Consider the following 18868-nt stretch of genomic DNA (forward strand, 5'->3'; position numbering starts at 1 on the left):
TTTTGCAACAAACTAAGAAAAAAATACTTCTTGACCCCAGAATGGCAGTCAGATATCTCCTTGGACCAAGAAGCTATTACAACACTAATTAAAAAGTTATATCCATGTATATTATGTTTTTGCAATTATTTATCCAATTTCTGTTTTCATCTGTACAGACTCTGATAAAACCACCTCTTCAAGCACTGAATTCCACATCCGTATTGTTCTTATTGTAAAAAACCCTTTCCTTTGCTTACACTTAATCTCCTCTCTTCCAGTCTAAATGTGTGAACTTGTGTCCTATGTATAGTCCTATTTATGAATAGATTTCCAGACAGGTATTTCTTCATTTTACATTTTGAAGCACAATTGTGCAGCTATAAAAGTGGTCATGTTTTTATGGTCACTGAAAGAAGATTTTCAACTCTTCTTGTAGTTACTAGTGGTGGCAAGGGGCTTCGAGAGTCATAAACAGTAAGGGATGGGGTTCATCCCTTTAGATGCATGGGAATGGGCATACTTTGGTCCTATTAGCACCATAAAGGTCAGAGTGACTGGGCTCACTGTGACTTTATAGTCATGATATCCTATTAGGGTAGGTAGCGTAAATAGGAATGAGTACGTGGTAGGAGCCTCTTGAACTCAAGTTTTGCTTCATCTTCACTCTCCTAGACATGAGTGTGAAGAAACAGTGGGTCAAACTCCAGGCCTCCCCTGGTTATTGTGAAATCGAACAGAACTAATGGTGAGTTTTTTAATTCTTACATTTATTGAAACAGGACGTATCTCTTGTTACATACCTTAGGTCTCACAGACTCAGCATGTATATTTTTAACATGTCTAATTTCCCTTTCAGGGCCAAGAAAAGAGAACAGGGCAATGCATTGCTCTGTGGCATTGAAAGGGATAATGACATGACTCATGAATCCGGTTACATGCTGGGTTGGTACTGCAAAATTAACTACCTTGAAATACTTAAAAAGTGGTAAAATTTTCTAAATAAATGAACGTGTATGGGATATATTTCTTAAAAAGAGAACACTTTTTGTAGTCTCTTTTTATCTTGAAATTACAGTTTTATACATATTTGTGTCAACAAGACATACAGCACATTGCAGCTTGATTAAACATGACGTGTACCACTACTGGATTATGTTTTTTCCTGCATAGCAGCATACTGTGGGCACAGATGAGGTGTTAAACAAATACAAGTTGAATCAGTTGCAGAAAAGAAGAACTAGCTGACTTACAGCCTGATGACTGTATCGAAGGCTTCTTCATTTTAGTGTGCTGGCCCAACACTTCATGTGACTTCAGCTTCCGTTATTTCCTTCCGGAAGATCTAAAATAACCCTAGAAGGAAGAGCAAAAAAAAAATAAAAAATCTGCAGAATTGTTTCTGTATGTAAATGTCAGAGGCATGTAAGGGGCTGACCACATTACCACCTTGTCTTTAAGCTGTACGAAACAGCCCTTCCTAACCTTTCACAGAGCTCTTTTTGAATTTCACACCAAATACTGGACGCCTCTACGTTGGTTCTTTTGGTCTTACCTCAATCCACTTTTTAAGTTTGTCATCTTCCAATTCCAATGCCTTGGTTAGAATGCTGACTCTTGCCTCGCCAAACCATTTCAGCTATTGTTCCGTCCTTGTACGCCGAGCATTCATTCACTGTATTATGGACTGTGGCCATCAAGCCTTCCAACAAAATTTTGATTTTCTGTGACTTTACCGAATCTCAAATTCTTGCTGTGGACCCCATCGTTAAAAGAGGTATCCACAATGCTGTACGCTAAGCCAAGTGCGGTAAGTGACTTTTTTTTCTTCTTGTGGTTTCATTTGTGTGTGGGCTAAGAAAAAACCCCAAAAGACACAACATAGTACTTCCACCCTAAAAGCAGCCACTATTAAACATCAGAGAGACTTTTAACCTAGATACTTTTAAAGCACATAATCCCTGTGTGTACTATTATCCTATCAAAAGTGAATTATAATTTTACCTTAGGGAATTATAGAAAGCTTATAAATTATGTACAATTTAGTTGTATTACTAAACGATGACTTGTAATCAGGTTCTTCAAATTTTCAGAACAATAAATAAGTAATTGCACATCAGTTATATAGCTAAACACAAGTGTTACCATACAGAGCAAAAACAAATGACTTCTAATATAGTGTACTTTTATGATTAAATTAATGTTACATGTGCCTCAAAAACATTTTAGAAGTAACTCATTTTAAAATGGACATAGAATTGATCAATAAATCTAAAATAAGTAAGACAAAACATCTGAAAACTGGAAACATGTTTCTTTCTCATTAGATGCCAACATTATTATAGTGCTGTTTCACTATGCAGTACCATGGCACCCACATGTTCTTGGCTATAACTCGTAGGTTTTGCTTTCCACAAGCTGCAAGATAATAAGGCTTCTAGTCCAGCCACTTCTAGAGGTGCATCACACCACCCCTGGCTTCATAGCATTTTTACAAGACTTTCTAAAGCTATGTGTGATGTGCTTTAAATTAATTATTATATGTATGTTTATTTTTTTTTGGCACTGCATTCACAAATTTAGAAACACATTTTCTATGCACATGTGAACTGTTCTACTGCTTTCCCTTCACAATTTCATCTTATCTCCTAGTTATTAAAGTTACTCTAATTCTAAGGAAACTGAGCTAAAATTGAGTAATCTGAGGTCCTAATGTGCCTTCAAATTGCACAATTGAGGAAAACCCCAATTTTGACCCATGTTGGCATTTGGGACTCTACTAAAAGCAAGTCAGATGCAAATTCTGAAATTAGCTGTCAATTTTGTAATTCGGCATGGAACAATCTGGGGACATTTAGGAGGGGAGGGGATTTAAAAACACTCTGGGTTTCTGGGACCCCTTCGAGAGCACAACAATGCAGCAGTCATAGCACTCTCCCCAACTTCCACCCAATGTGCAGCTGAATTAAAACATTATTCAGCCAGTAACCAGACGACCCAGCGGAATGTTACCCCTTTACCCACATGCCATAAACAACTGCTTGTTAATAAGGTTCCAAGCAACTGGGCATCTTATCACTCACACACTCCACCCCCTTTCAATGCAGTGGCTTTGGTTGTAATTATTGAAAGAAGATACAGTAGGCAGGACCAGGGGATACCTGCATAATGTATGCATTTATTATGTAATATACATAATTAAGGCCATTGGGCCGAAATGTTTTATTTTGTTGTGTTTGCCTAAATAAATTGCACTTAGCATCCTATCTGTTTAACCCCTGGATTTTGCTTTGTATCTATTTATTTTGGCTTATTCAGCTGTTTTTATGAAATGTTCTCCAATGACTGCTGTTACTTACATGATTATTGTGATTACTGTTATTTTGACTAGTTGGTTCCATCTCAGGGATAATTTGGGTCACTTAACACTAATTCAGAAAGGATTAATTGGTTCGGGGATAATTCAGATTAATCCAGACTTACGTCTGCCTAATTTGGAGGATGGCACATTTACTGAATTATCTATTAATGTTGGCCTCCAAATTCCCCCAAAAGATTTTCACCAGAGTTACATTATAATTTAGTAGATTATCCCCTAGAATGGTGATCACATCAACATGAGCCTCTAATATACCATATATTAGTTGCCAACAGTCTCAGCTGAATCATAACCCACAGATGATAATTTGGAAATGAAATAAAAATCATGTCAAGAGTAATGTTGAGTGCATTCACCAGTATAGAGGTGAAAAGTTGTAAAAATTCACCTCTACCATTAAATGTTTCTGTGCTGTTTCAAGACTTGACCGATCATCTGTAAATGTCACAAAAACACACATAGTTCCAGGACAGTGAGGACTTACTTTTGCCCTGTGGAGGCTTGCAAATGACATTTCCCTGGATCATGAAAAATGTACTTTAAAAAACTCTGTAGAGGGGGGCAGGGCCTGACCTGCAAGCAGAACAGTCGCATGGTGGAGGAGCTCCCGCCACAAAAACTGTTTATAGGGAGAAACTCGCAGTTTAAAAGCCTGAAATGATACCCGGGTACACCACCCATGTCGGGGGCTCCCTGTCGAATCACCCGATACCAGACTCGAGTGTATCCTGTTTTCGTGAGCCCAAGGTGGCAGCCTGTGGCCTGCGGTGGACGGGGCTGGGGTGAGACGGCCGCTCTCCTCGCCCCTGCGCCGGAGATACCGAGCCACTGACTACCCGCTCCCCCCCCTTAGGACCGGTGGGGGTGATCCCGGTTCAACCCCTCCAGGCAGCGGGGCTACAACGAGTGCTGACAGCTGAGCCTCACAGGCAGCCCTTAGCTACACAGGCCTACACAATGGTGGGCGACACATGTGGCCACAACCGCACAGAAAGGCACCACTTGCAGTACAAGCTTGATGCCTTACTCAACGCCTTCTGGGCAAAATTGGCAAGCAGAGAGCGGCAGATCACAGAGTCAGTGCACTCACCGAAGGGCGAGCTTGCACGTGTCCGCCGCGGCCGCACGGGCTCCCGCCCGACGAGACCAAAAAAATGGTGCCGGAGATGGAGACCCCTCCTGCCTGCACACAAACAAGCGAGATCGTGCTGCGCAACAATGCCAACCAGAAGTGACCTACACGCTCCCCACAGACACAGCATGAAGCCGAGACCCACAACGCCACCAACAACTGGCAAGCTTCCCTCACGGCTCCGAACCCACCCGATATCACGGAGAGCCCCAGACTATCAGAAGGGGACTCCACTTGCCTGTAACTCTGAAGCAGGCCCCCACAGTGACGGGCGGATGAGCCAGCCACTGGAACCAGCGACGCTGCACCATGATATGCCCCAGCAGGACTCCAAAGTATCCCCAACATCTCTCCCGGTGCTGGGCATAGGCTGACAGGAAACCACAGAGGTACATACCCAAAGCCTCTGCTGCTGAGGACGCTGTCTATGCCACACTGCAGCCTCCTAAAAAGTGACTCTCTAACAATGTAGGACTTTAAAGAAATATTCACTTTTCGACTGTTTTGATTTAGCATTCTCATAATATTCTTTTCATGCTTGTGTAATGCCTTACTGTACTCACCTGTCACACTCTCAGATAGCCTGTCAACTACTCATTTAACGAGGCCAAACCTGCCTGCCTGGCAAATTCTATGTGTATTTCTCTCTCTTTACACTCATGACACACAAGCATATACCATACCAACGCTCTCACATAGCTGCACACATCTGAATAACGCATTCTGACCACACAAACTGAATACTTGCATTCATAGGACACGCATAACCAACTGGAATCCAAACTGTATTACTAAACATGTGTGTAGCTGTCTTAAACGTACTCTAATCTCAACATAAAAATGTGCAGACTCAGCGTAATGGAACAGAGCAATAGTTTTAAATGTTTAACACCTCATGTTATATGCTTCATTGTGAATAATGCCTATTTTCTGCATTTGTTTATTGTGATGATGCAGGAACATTTGTTAACTCATGCACAAAAAAAAAAAAAAAAAAAACCATTGTAGTCCTTGTTATCTAGTGGATATAATTATAATAAATATTTAGGGATTTCTCATATCTCATACTCCGTTAACGTATCTGTACCTTGTCTTGTAGGTGAATTTCTAATGATATGGCCATTGTCTCCCTCTGGTTCTTATTGGGTTGCATGTACTTGATACTGCCATGTTGCAAAAATGCTATTGAAGGCCAACATTTTTCCCAAAGTGGCTGCAGACTGGTGAGTAGGTCGGATTTTAGGGCAATATTAAATGTATTTAGGAAAAGTAAGCATACTCTGCTTAGAATTGCTAGTTATTAAAAGTGCTCTGACCAGTAAGAAACAAAACAAGAATTATCTGAATGTGTTTGTCACCTTATTTTTCAAATGTTAGAAGTTTATTACGATGATATGGTACTGTTTGGAATTCACCACCTGAATAACACATTTTAGCACAATATAACTGAATTCGAAATATTCTCCGTACAAATATGTTTGACCAAAATTTATACTATAGTAAAATGAATAGCCATTTCGAATAGAAGACCAGGTCGATGCTGGCATATATTCCTGTTTTTATTTAGGAAAAACTAATAAATCACATGAATTCATGTATACTAAAACTGAATACCTTTAACCCCTTTTTTTGCGATGTTGTACATTTGCGACCAGGCATCTTTTTGACACTTTTGTGGTGTTTGTGTTTAGCTGTAATTTTCCGCTCTCTCATTTACTGTTCCCATACAAATTATATATTGTTTTTTTTCAGGACAAAAGGGGCTTTCTTTACATACCATTATTTATATAATCTCATCTAATTTAATTTTAAAAAAATGAAAAAATATGATGAAAAATTGAAAAAAATACACGTTTTTTGAATTTTATGTGAAAAATCTTTTACTCATCTACAAAAGCGAATGAAAAAAACTGCTAAATAGTTTCAAAATGTTGTCCTGAGTTCAAAAATACCCAGTGTTTACATGCTTTTTGCTATTTGTTTGCATGTTATAGGGCTATAAGGACAAGTAGGATATTGCGGTTTCAAAACATACATTTTTAAAATGTATCAATAGTGACATTGTAACACTATTATCTGTCATAAATTGCTAAATAACACCCCACATGTACATATTTTTTTAAAAGTAGACAACCCAGGGTATTCAATATGGGGTATGTCCAGACTTTTTTAGTAGCCACTTAGTCGCAAACACTGGCCAAAGTTAGCGTTCATATTTGTTTGTGTGTGAAAAAAGTAAAAAACTAAATTGAACGCTAATTTGGCCAGTGTTTGTGACTAAGTGGTTACTAAAAAAGACTGGACATACCCCATTTGCAATACCTTGGGTTGTCTTCTTTTGCAAATGGTATGCCATCATGGGGGTAATTCTCATTCCTGGGCTACCATACGCTCTCAAAGGCAACGTAACCAACCTGGCCATTTTCAATGTAAAAATATTTGACCCATATATTTGACCCTGTAACTTTCAAAAACGCTATAAAACCTGTACATGGGGGGTCCTGTTCTACTCAGGAGACTTTGCTGAACACAAATATTAGTGTTTCAAAACTGGAAAATGTATCACAACAATTATACCATCAGTAAAAGTGCTGTTTGTGTGTGAAAAATGCAAAAAAAGTCACTTTCACTGACAATATCATCGCTGTGATATGTTTTACTGTTTTGAATCACTAATATTTGTGTTCAGCGAAGTCTCCCGAGTAAAACAGTACCCCCCATGTACAGGTTTTAGGGTGTCGTAGAACGTTACAGGGTAAAATACAGTGATAGCAAATTAAATTCTCTGGACTTTCGGCCTGGGTTGGCAGGCAGGTCCCTTAAATTGCAATCAATAAAATAACTTCATTATGTAAAAATATTACATAAATACGCACGTAGAATTTAAATATATATGCATATTTATATATTTGAAGTCTACGTGTTTATTTATATCATTATTTATGTAATTTTGTATATGGACATATGAATAGTTCGCATTCTTTTTATTTATTTATATATACATAGATATATATACAATTTCATTCTAAGTGTATTTTGATATAAATATATATATATTAATATCAAAATGCAGTTAGAATAAAATTTCGTATAGATATATCATTTTTTTAAAATTTTTATTATTATTTTAAATTTTTTAATTTAATTTAAATTATTTATTATTCGTATTTTATAATAATATATATATATACAATATATATAGTTATTATATATATTATATATATACGTGTGTAATTATAAGTGTATTTTTATATTACTATATGTACATATTAATATAAAAATACACTTAGCATGACATTATATATATATGATATATAGACATATATTATATAGGCATAATATATGTCTATATATCATATATATATACACATATATAATTATTTTTTTTTTTTATTAACTTTCACTTGAATTTTTTATTTTATTTTACAGTTGCAGGGAGACTGCCTGTCAGCACAGACAGTCCCCCTGCAGGCAGAGACTAGGACACCTATTGTGACCATGTGGTCGCCCTGTTGGGCGATCACATGGTCACAGGGGTCCTAAACCGCCATGGGGAGACTGTCTGGGCTGCAGGCAGTCTCCCCACACCGGGAGCACCGCCGATCGCTGCCGGGGGAACGACGGCGATCGGGTAAGTACATTGGACGGTTAGGACGGTTCAGGACCGTCACCGGTCGGCAACGCAAAAATGCCGATGACGGTCCTGAACCGTCCTCCGTCTTTAAGAGGTTAATAAAACTACTTAATCTCACTGAATTTGGTATATTGTCTGGAGACCTCTTGTGTTCGGTGTTCTCAATATTTTAATGCTAAACGAGAGTCCCCAAAAGCCCATTCCATCTGAGCTGCTCTGGCTAATAAGGAGGCATTGGTGACCAGGGACTCTCATTCTCATTCCCTGCTTGAAAATGGTTTAACACTGCATGGAAGGATGGTGCCAGAGACACCCGGCTCTATAACCAATTTATTGAGATGAAGCTTTCATTGTCCCTTTAAGTTACTACTACTCATTAATGTAAATGTTGATTTGGTGGCCGATAATACTGTATTTGTCTACAGCTGTTACAAGAAATGCTGGATATGTTGATACCACCTGCCAGTTTTTTTGTTCTGAAATGTTTAATAATGATCTGGCCACTCTGTAAGGATTGTGGAGATTTTACATGGCTAAATCCTCCTATACCCCATTACTCATGGTAGGGACCAATTGTTTGTGGAGAAACGTACCGTTCCTTTCGTAGATTTTTCTGTTTATACATTTGGGAGTTATTAAATCTGAACACACTGTATTTGACTCCCGAACAAGGACCAACTCTGTAACCCTATTAGAACGTTCACACCAGCAACTTAATTGCGAAACCACAAGGGAAATAATTAATGAATGCTTCCCCTCGGTGGCCCCCATTTCGTATAACTGAATACACGTGGTCGACAAAAGAACGGCAGTCATTTTCTCCCGAACATAGGCAGTGGTACTTGTCGGTCGAGTGCCTGGAACCCTTTCTGGCTAGGCACTCGCACTAAAGCAGGTATAGATTATACCGCTGCCCGTCTTACTTCCTGTCCAGCTATGCGAACGACGTTTGGGAGATGGGAACTACCAACTGGGGGAGCATTCGCGCCTTGAAACCAAGAGAATCCCTTGTACAGTGTTCACACAGGAACCCCCGAACAGAGACCATGGCATCTATTTCCCTGGAACTGTTTTGGGCCATCACTTCGTGGCCGGCTGGTCAAAACTTTACCCCAGTGGCGATCCAATTCTGTCAAATGGACTTGGCCAAGTTGGACATTCAGATCAAAGCTATCCGGGGATATAACTCTTGTGGAGATCCTGGTTATATTGGGGTGACATTTGGGGGATTGTATATTTTGGGTATATTTTCCTGTAACAGAGATAATTGAGATAGATTTCTCACTCAATTATCAGACACAGAGGATCTTGGGAGGAAATATTCTGTAATGTTGTGTTGGAGACCCCATGCTAGGGGTCAGTGCATAAAAGCCGTGTGGGGCCAAAATAAAATCAGTTGACTCCCAGAACTATGTCTCGTCTAGTTACTGGGGGAATGGATGCTTGGTTTTTAATGGTTCCATGGCTGGGAGGAGGAATAAGCGGAGGTAACCAGGCAGGTTACCCGGGGTCCACTACTTTGTTTTCATGAATTTTTGGCAAAATGTGGCATTGGGTGCAGCTTCCACTGCCATATCCTGCCAGTTTTAAGTACCCTTCCATTAACCCCATTTTGTACAAAATTACAAAATTCATACACCTCCTAGCAGATGAAACACCATGAGCTGAAGGCAAATGCGGTGGAAAAGGTGTTGGTGATGAGAAGGTACAACATTCAGTAAGTGTATCTCCCTAGTTACTCATGCCCCAGGTGCCACTATACAAGCGGCATATCACCCTACAAATGACAGTGCCACTTTAAGATTTCCAATTCCCTATGACACCCCTTCTTGTCTCTTCAGTTCAGCAACCCTTTCTAGCCCTTGCTATAATCACACAACCATTTCCTTAATTTCAACACCCAATTACCCCCTTTCTGCTTAGCACTTCTGTCTCTGACACTCCAGGCACCAAGAGAGCTTAAGTATGGAAGCACCGCCTGCATTTTCTTTTTATCTACAACATTTCCAGAAGGAAGAGACTCTGGTTCGGGAAGTCCAAGCTGCCACATGTATAAGAAACAACCACCAAAAATCCTATCCTTTTACGTATAAATGTATGTCAAAAGTGTTCACCTCATATTCAGGCTAAAAAAAATAATATTGCCATTTTCTACAGCATCGCCATTACCCACGCTTTCCGGTTTTGCAAAACGTCTTCCCGATTGGAAGTACGCAGTACATGCACACAGTGCAACCAATGAGACATAAATCTAAACTGTGCTGCTGATATGACTCTGCAGCCAATCACTCTCCTCTTATCATCACCACCTTTCCCCTATCAGTGTGTAGTTGGCTTCAATATTAAACAATAATAGGAGGACATTAATTGGCTGTGCAGAGGTGTCATGTCAGAAGCTAAGCTCACAATGATTTCTCATTGAAAGTATGCAGTACATCTCAGGAAGACATTTTATGAATAGGGGAGACATGGCTAAGGAATCAGGGTTATATTGCAGAAGGCTGCAGAACTTTTTTTTTTAAACAAAGCTAAAGAAACTAAAATGTATCTGATGATGCGGTAAGTTGTAGCAAACTCAAATCGTATTGGTCAATTAAAGTCAAAACAACTCTGCAACTTAAACCTTTTTATTCTCTAAACCAGTGGTTCCCAAACTTTTAAGGTTCAAGGGGCACTTAAAATTTCAATATTTTTCCAAGTCAAAAGAAATTTCTAGGTTGTATATATGTACAGCGCTGCAGAATGTACTGACTCCATGTTTAGCAGAAATGCTTCTCGGTCAGGGGCGGATCCAGAAGGGCATCATTGGGAGGGGCACTGGTAAATTATTTAAAGAATCAATCCAGGCACAATAACCACTGCAGCACTCTGTAGTGGTTGTGGTGCCAGGAATGCCATGGTGCTCACCCAAGGTAAGTTGTCAAACTGCTTAAGAACTGTTTGACAACTTACCTGGGATCTGCCAGGATAGGGGCTGTAGTAGGGGATAGGGGCAGTAGTGTGTGTGTGGTTAAGTGTGTATGTGTGCAGGGTGCAGTGTATGAGGGGTGCAGTATGTGTGTGAGAGGTGATGTGTGTTTATGGGGGTGCATTGTGTCAGTGAGGGATGAAGTGTGTGTGTGTGAAGGTTGTATTGTGTGTGTCTGTGAGGGGTGCAGTGTGTGTGTATTGGGGCAGTGTGTGTGGGGGGTGAAATGTCTATGTGTGAGGGGTGCAGTGTGTGAGGGCTGCAGTGTGTGTGTGTATGAGAGTTGCAGTGTGTGTACGGGGGTACATTGTGTTTGTAAAGGGTGTAGTGTGTGTGTGTGAGGTGTGCAGTGTGTGTGTGTATGGGGGGGCAGCGTGTGTTTACGGGGGTAGTTATTGTGAGTCTTTGGGTGTATGAGGGCAGATTAATAAATATACACTTTTGTTTATTAAAAAAATAATAATAATTTTCATATCCCCTTCCCTTCTGACCTTCGCCTGGGAGGGGGGACAGTACTAAACACTGGTGGTCTGGTGGAGAAGCCCTGGTGGTTCAAGTGGTGAGACCACCAGGGCTCCTGAGGCTAGAGTTCACTCTGGCGAGATTCGGGGCATTGCCATGGTAGCCGTGGCAACGCTCCAAGATCGCAAGAGGAGAACCAGGTGAAGCTGCAGATTAGAGCTCCCTCGGGTCCTCTCTGCCTCCCCAGCAGCATTTTTGTGCTAGCGGGTTGGTGAGGGAGATCTCTAATCTCCCCTCTGGTCCTGCAGAATCGACAGGGGAGAGCGAGGCACGTCACGGTTCCCGGTGCTATGATCATATCACCGGGAAACAATTTGAGGTGCCCTGGTGTGCCATCGCCATTTGGGAACCACAGTTTGGGAACCGTGTTACACAATTTTCAAAATCTCAGTGAAAAAGAGAAAAGGCACATTCTATCAGCAGCCAATTAGAACCTAATATTTTGACAGTTGAGCTAGTAAACACCTAGAACTCCACTACATTGAAAGAAGGAAATGTTTGCTTATCTGCTGATAGTAAACGTAATTTGTGTTATTGCGTCATTTGTGAACGAAATGTTATAATTCCATACATTCTCAAGTATATGCAGCTTTTAAAGCAATGAATCATATAACATGTTTTGCGTTTGTTATTAAATGTATCCCTATTTCCCTCAATAGTGACTATGTATTTTTATATCAGTCATATGCCCCTTTATAGTCAAACAAGATGTTTAAAGATGTTTACTCACTTTAACAGTATTTTCTTCTTTCAGTCTTACAGAATTGCAGATTGCAGCTATTTGCAGCTTACATCGGTTCCTAAGGATTTTCCAAATGATATCGAAGAGCTGGTCCTGGTCTTTAATAATATCAAAAGGATTACTAGACCCGCTCTATCACTGTACCCTGACCTGAAGAGCCTAAGTTTGCAATCTAATGGTTTGGAACTCATAGAATCAGATACTTTCCAGGGAACAACGGGACTTGAGTCACTATCACTACAGGATAACAGTATTTCTACAGATTATATCCAGGCTTCTGAAGCATTAAGGTTTATCCCTTCTTTGAAGAAATTGGATCTCTCTAGAAATGGTCTCAAAATGAATATGGTAACTGCCCTTCTAAGGAACCTGAAATCTCTAGAGTACCTTTCTCTGGACAACAATATGATTATGCGTTTGGAGGATAGTGTGTTTGCGGGTCTACATGAGTTAAAGCAACTGAGCCTGCAAAGAAATTATATTTATGAGATTGAAACAGGCACGTTCGACCATCTGGTGAAATTAAAAACTCTAAATTTAGCTTTTAATAGTTTGCCCTGCATTGTAGATTTTAGCTTGACACAACTCCAAACTCTAAATCTTAGCTTCAACCAACTGGAATGGTTTCAATCCATGGAAAATGATGTAGAATTCCAATTGGAGTTACTGGACATTTCTCACAATATGCTGCTGTTTTTCCCACTCCTTCCACAGCGGCACCATATACATAAACTGCTGCTTTCTGAAAATAGGATGAGGTTCTATGCGGATCTTTTTGATGCTAATTCCTCCACTGTCGATTTCTTGATAATAGAAAATAACAGTACTAACATCTCTTCTATTAATCTCTGGGAGGAAGAAAAAATCACAAGTAATATTTCCACAATACAATATCTTGATATGAGCCATAACCATTTCACATACTTGCCAGATGGATTTATTGAAAAAATGACTTCTTTGATTGAACTGAAACTTGACTGGAACTGTTTAGAGACATTTAGTATTTCACACTTAGAAAATGCCAGCTCCTTGGCCGAATTAGATCTCAGTTACAATAAGATATCGGAGCTAAAACTAAATAATCATTCCCATAGCTTCTTGGGTCTACTTTACTTTAATGTGAGTAGGAATAATCTTCAGATGCTTCCCAGGCACATCTTCAGTGGCATGAATGGGTTAAGAACTCTAGATCTGAGTCATAATAGGCTCAAATTGTGCTGTAGCCAAGTTGGTACTGTAGGTGTTCATGGCAATGACTGTGTGGACATCAGATATCTAACTGCTCTTAAAAATCTCTACCTGTCCGGATGTGGAATGGTATTGGATGCCCGCTGCAATTTTTATGGGACTACATTAACTCACCTAGACCTCTCAGATAATCACATCCAAAGCTTGTCTTCTCTGCAGGACACATCTAGAACGCTACTCTTTCTTTCACTTAGGAACAGCTTGCCAAGTAATTTAAGTGATGTTTTCTCTACATATCAAAACCTCAGGTACTTAGACCTATCTGAAAACAACCTCACTAACTTTCCTAGATCCCTTACCGGATTGTCTCTTAAATCCTTGGATCTTAGAAAGAATAACTTAACTTTTCTTCCATTGTATGATCGTTATGAGAATCTCTTAAAAACTCTTAATGTTGTATACCTCAGCAAGAACCCATTTGACTGTTGTGAACTAAGCTGGCTAGATGTACTGAGAAAATCAGGTAGCATTAATATCCCAGACCTTCTACACGTGACCTGTAATTTTTCTCACCATTTCATGTCCGCACAGGACCTTCCATTGGATGTTCTCCACAGCTGCCAGTGGAAGACTGGTGGCACCTTGCTATACTTGCTGCTTACTCTTCCCATATGTGTGACATTCCTGGTCGCGTTACTTCTTGTGATTTTGACTTTCAAGGATGTGTTATTACAAGCCCTTAAAAGATGTTGCAGAAGATCCACTAGTTATTGAGATCCAATGTGGATTAAATATTGTTTACTTTACAAACTTCACCATTAAACATTCCCTCTTGATATACCAAAGTTTGTGATATCTGAGTTAACTTTTTTAAAAGGCAATTTGTAAAACGTTAACTTTTTGTATATGTTAGCATAGCACTCCTCCACTGTCTTAATCATATCTGATTTTATGGATGCCCGTAAATTATTTTATATACAAAGAATTATTGCTGTTTCAAGATGGGGAATTATGGGATACATGACATTTACTAGTCAGTTACTATCACCACAGAGTGACTTCAGGGATGTATTGTTTTCAGGCTGCCAAATGCAGAATTGACATAACCTCAGGACATTGAAACCGCATAGTAAATGTACACATAAATAAAGATATGTTTATAAATGAAAAGTCTTTCCATTCTGTATGGCTCATAAAACTGCTGCCCACTAAGGCTACCCTTTGTTTGGTACCCCGTAAATCCAGCATTCCTGATATAACTTTTTTCTCTATATTTTTGATTCCATGCAACATCAAGACAGTGGTTCTTACTTTTGCATTTTTTTTTTTACTTGTACCCTCTCCAAAATATCTCTTTCTTGAGAGAACTCCAGCTGACCTGGTTTGTCTTCTGAAGCTGCAAGAGGTAACATGTTGTGACATACATAAACATTAGTTTCAGAAGTAATTTATAATAAATCCTTAATCTATATTTTTTATTTAATAATAACATTTTATTAAAGACAGATTATTTACATTAGTAGGTATATAGTTACCTTTAGCTATGTTTTAATAAAATGTTATGTTGTATTACTTAAAAAATGGCTTTATATGAAATATATCATACTAGGAAGTGTATCAGTGATTCATATAATAATGTAAGCAATGTATACAATGTATTATGAAACTGTATACAATTACTGCACCCATTCCCACTTACATCTGATCTGCTGGGTAAGACACAATTAGCTTTTCTTAGTATTCAAGTGTGTTTTATACGGTACTCATTTTATTAATCTTGGAAGGATGAAAGATTGATTTGGCCATGCGGTTTGAGCAAGTGCTAAGAGAGTAATCAGCCAATGCTCTCGACCAATGAGCTTAGGAGCATTTAGCCCTCCACAGGAAGCTGTGGAATTAGAGATCAGTGTTTGGTGGACCCCAAGAAGTCATAGTGCTCTAAAATAACTCCTTACAATAGGGGAGCACATGGCACCATAACCACTGCAGCGTGAATAAAGTCACTAGTGCAACTAAAGAAAAATAAGTCAAAATATAGTCATTATTTAGTCCAGGCTGTGAAAGTACCTCCAGGATTTTAACTGATTTGTATCTAGTACAGGAGCTTTAATATAAACAAACCTTAATGTTTTCAAGAATCCTGACTATTTTCTCCCTTAGCAAACTTATCAGAATTTAAATTGATTCCTAAGAATGTGATACCTTTACGGTGGCTTCTTGTTTTTTTTTTTTTCAATTGCAACAGGCACCCCTAAACTGTTGAATAACTCGAGAGTATTGTTCATACAGATGGGTGGGGAGTTGCCATTTTTAACCGTAAGAAAATCATCCAAGTAGTGGATTACGACTGGGCACCTGCACTTGTACAGAAGAAGCCAACATAATGTTTATGGGAACACATCAAACAATTTAGGGCTGAATGTAAGTTTTGTCACAAAGTAGTATTTCTCTTTTTACTTGACACCATGCAAATGCCACAGGTGTGAATGGGAGGCAATTTAAACACATTGGAGATATTCGTCTTGCTCAACCATACACCGCTTCCTGTATCAAAAATGGTCTTGATAGCGTCATCGATTTTTGAATATTGGAGAGAGAAATCTCTCATCTGGTAGACAGCCACTAGAGGAAGAGTTAAAGGGAATCTCCAGTGCCAGAAAAACAATTCGTTTTCCTGGCACTGGAGGGTCCCTCTCCCTCCCACCCCCCAATCCCCAGTTACTGAAGGGGTGAAAACCCCTTCAGTCATTTACCTGAGGCAGCGACGATGTTCCTCGTCGATGTCTCCTCCTCCGCGCCGCTCCTCCTTCTTACTCCGTCGGCGAGACTGATCCTGCCCAATGGCCGAGGAGACCTAATGCGCATGCGCGGCAATGCTGCGCATGCGCATTAGGTCTCCCCATAGGAAAGCATTGAAAAAGAATTTCAATGCTTTCCTATGGGGATTTGAGCGACGCTGGAGGTCCTCACACAGCGTGAGGACGTCCAGCGACGCTCTAGCACAGATAATAGAGCAGGACGTTTCCTCAAGTGGCTGTCTAGTAGACAGCCACCAGAGGTGGAGTTAACCCTGCAAGGTAATTATTGCAGTTTATAGAAAACTGCAATAATTACACTTGCAGGGTTAAGAGTAGTGGGAGTTGGCACCCAGACCACTCCAATGAGCAGAAGTGGTCTGGGTGCCTGGAGTGTCCCTTTAATCCATAAAAGTAATGATTGCAGTTTATTAAAAATTGCAATAATTACCTTTCCAGGGTTAAGAGTGCTGGGACACTGCACCCACACAGCTGAAATGGTATGGGTGCCTACAGTGTCCCTTCAATGAACAAACACTACTCTAACCACAATTGAAATGACAGTTATTTCTACAGAACTATTAATTCTCGGGATGTGTTGTGGTTAACTTTATCTTTATCACAGATCCCCTCTTTTATGCCTGTTTCCTGTAACTGAATGTAGAGTTGCCCTCTCGGTTACTGTAACTAGAAGTGTCAATGTCAATTGTATAGAACTCATGATTGTTTACTCATTAAAGAGAAAAAAAATATATGTTTGTTTTTGTAGCACTCAGGGAAAAGAACTAAAAGATAAAGAAACCATCAAAATTAGAGCTGATTATCTAAAGGTGATACTCGAAAAATTAGACTCTCGCAAAAGTTCATTTATTTCAGTAATGCAACGTAAAAGGGGAAACTAATATATGAGATAGCCGCATTACATGCAAAGCAAGATGGTTCAGGCCGTGATTTGTCAAAAGTGCAATGATTATGGCTTACACCTCATGAAAACCCCTTTTAGTTTCCCCTTTTACGTTGCATTACTGAAATAAATGAACTTTTGCACGATATTCAAATTTTTCGAGTATTACCAGTATAGGCTCCAACAAATGTGAGTGTGAGGAATTACGGATTTACAATCTATTAGTTATTTTTGAAATTGTAATGTATTATTTTTGTAATTGAATACTTACGTCCCTTATATGTGTTTGTTGCAAATAATTATTAAGAGCTCCAATTTTGATTGTAGTGTAGAGATTTTTTTCACTACAATCCTCATACTATTTAAAAGACAAAAACAGCTTGAAAAAGCTGCAGACCTGTTATCTGGAGCCTTTATTATTATTATTATTATTATTATTATTATTATTGCCATTTATATAGCGCCAACAGATTCCGTAGCGCTTTACAATATTATGAGAGGGGATTTAACTATAAATAGACAATTACAAATAAACTTACAGGAACAATAGGTTGAAGAGGACCCTGCTCAATTGAGCTTACATTCTATAGGAGGTGGGGTGTAAAACACATTAGGAATTTGCAATCAAATAAGGTGGGCTGCAGAGGTATGTGAGGTAAGGGTTAGTCTTGGAGGCCATAAGCTTTCCTAAAGAGATGGGTTTTAAGGCACTTTTTAAAAGATGCAAGACTAGGGGAGAGTCTGATGGCGGTAGGCAGGCTATTCCATAGGAAGGGAGCCGCCCGCGAGAAGTCCTGCAAGCGCGAGTTGGGCGTACGGGTGCGGACAACGGACAGGAGGTGGTCACGGGCAGAGCGGAGAGACCGAGAAGGGACATACCTATGGATCTGTGAGGAGATATAAGAGGGGCTAGAGTTGTTCAGTGCTTTTTAGGTTTGAGTTAGTACCTTGAATTGACTCCTATAGCATACAGGAAGCCAATGTAAGGACTGGCAGAGGGGTGAGGTGTGAGAGAAACGACTAGAGAGGAAAATCAGTCTAGCAGCAGCGTTCATTACGGACTGTAGGGGTGCAGTAGGGCTTTTGGGAAGACCAATCAGGAGAGGGTTACAATAATCCATGCGGGAAATTACTAGAGCATGGACAAGCTCCTTGGTAGTATCTGGTGCAAGAAAGGGGTGGATGCGGGCTATGTTTTTAAGATGGAATCTACAGGATTTGGCAACATGCTGGATGTGAGGCTCAAAGGTGAGACCAGAGTAAAGTATGACGCCAAGATGCTTGCAAGGATGGAATGATGTTAGTACCAGAAACTTGAAGGGAGAGCGAAAGAGGAGGATCAGTATGAGGAGGACGAAAGACAAGGAGCTCAGTTTTTGAGAGATTGAGTTTCAGAAAGCGGGAGGACATCCAGTCAGAGATGGAAGAAAGGCAAGTAGTGACACGTTGCAGGACGGCAGGGGAGAGGTCTGGCTAGGAGAGATATAGCTGGGTGTCATCAGCGTACAGGTGGTAGTGAAATCCAAAAGAGGTAATAAGTTTGCCAAGAGAGGCAGTATAAAGAGAAAATAGAAGGGGACCAAGGACGGAGCCTTGGGGGACTCCAACCGAGACAGGACGAGGGG

At 39.9% G+C, this 18868-nt stretch overlaps 1 protein-coding gene across 1 annotated transcript; it reads left to right on the forward strand.

Annotated features, from left to right (window-relative positions):
- The first annotated feature begins 1393 nt into the window (after positions 1–1393).
- NRROS (negative regulator of reactive oxygen species) lies at positions 1394–14714 on the forward strand. Its single transcript, XM_063440915.1, has 3 exons — positions 1394–1789; positions 5590–5713; positions 12369–14714. The coding sequence occupies exons 2-3, from the start codon at positions 5606–5608 to the stop codon at positions 14316–14318; spliced, it is 2058 nt and encodes a 685-aa protein (XP_063296985.1). The 5' UTR covers positions 1394–1789; positions 5590–5605; the 3' UTR covers positions 14319–14714.
- Positions 14715–18868: the final 4154 nt, after the last annotated feature.

The sequence above is a fragment of the Pelobates fuscus genome, chromosome 2 (assembly GCF_036172605.1).
Source record: "Pelobates fuscus isolate aPelFus1 chromosome 2, aPelFus1.pri, whole genome shotgun sequence".
Lineage (NCBI taxonomy): Eukaryota > Metazoa > Chordata > Amphibia > Anura > Pelobatidae > Pelobates > Pelobates fuscus.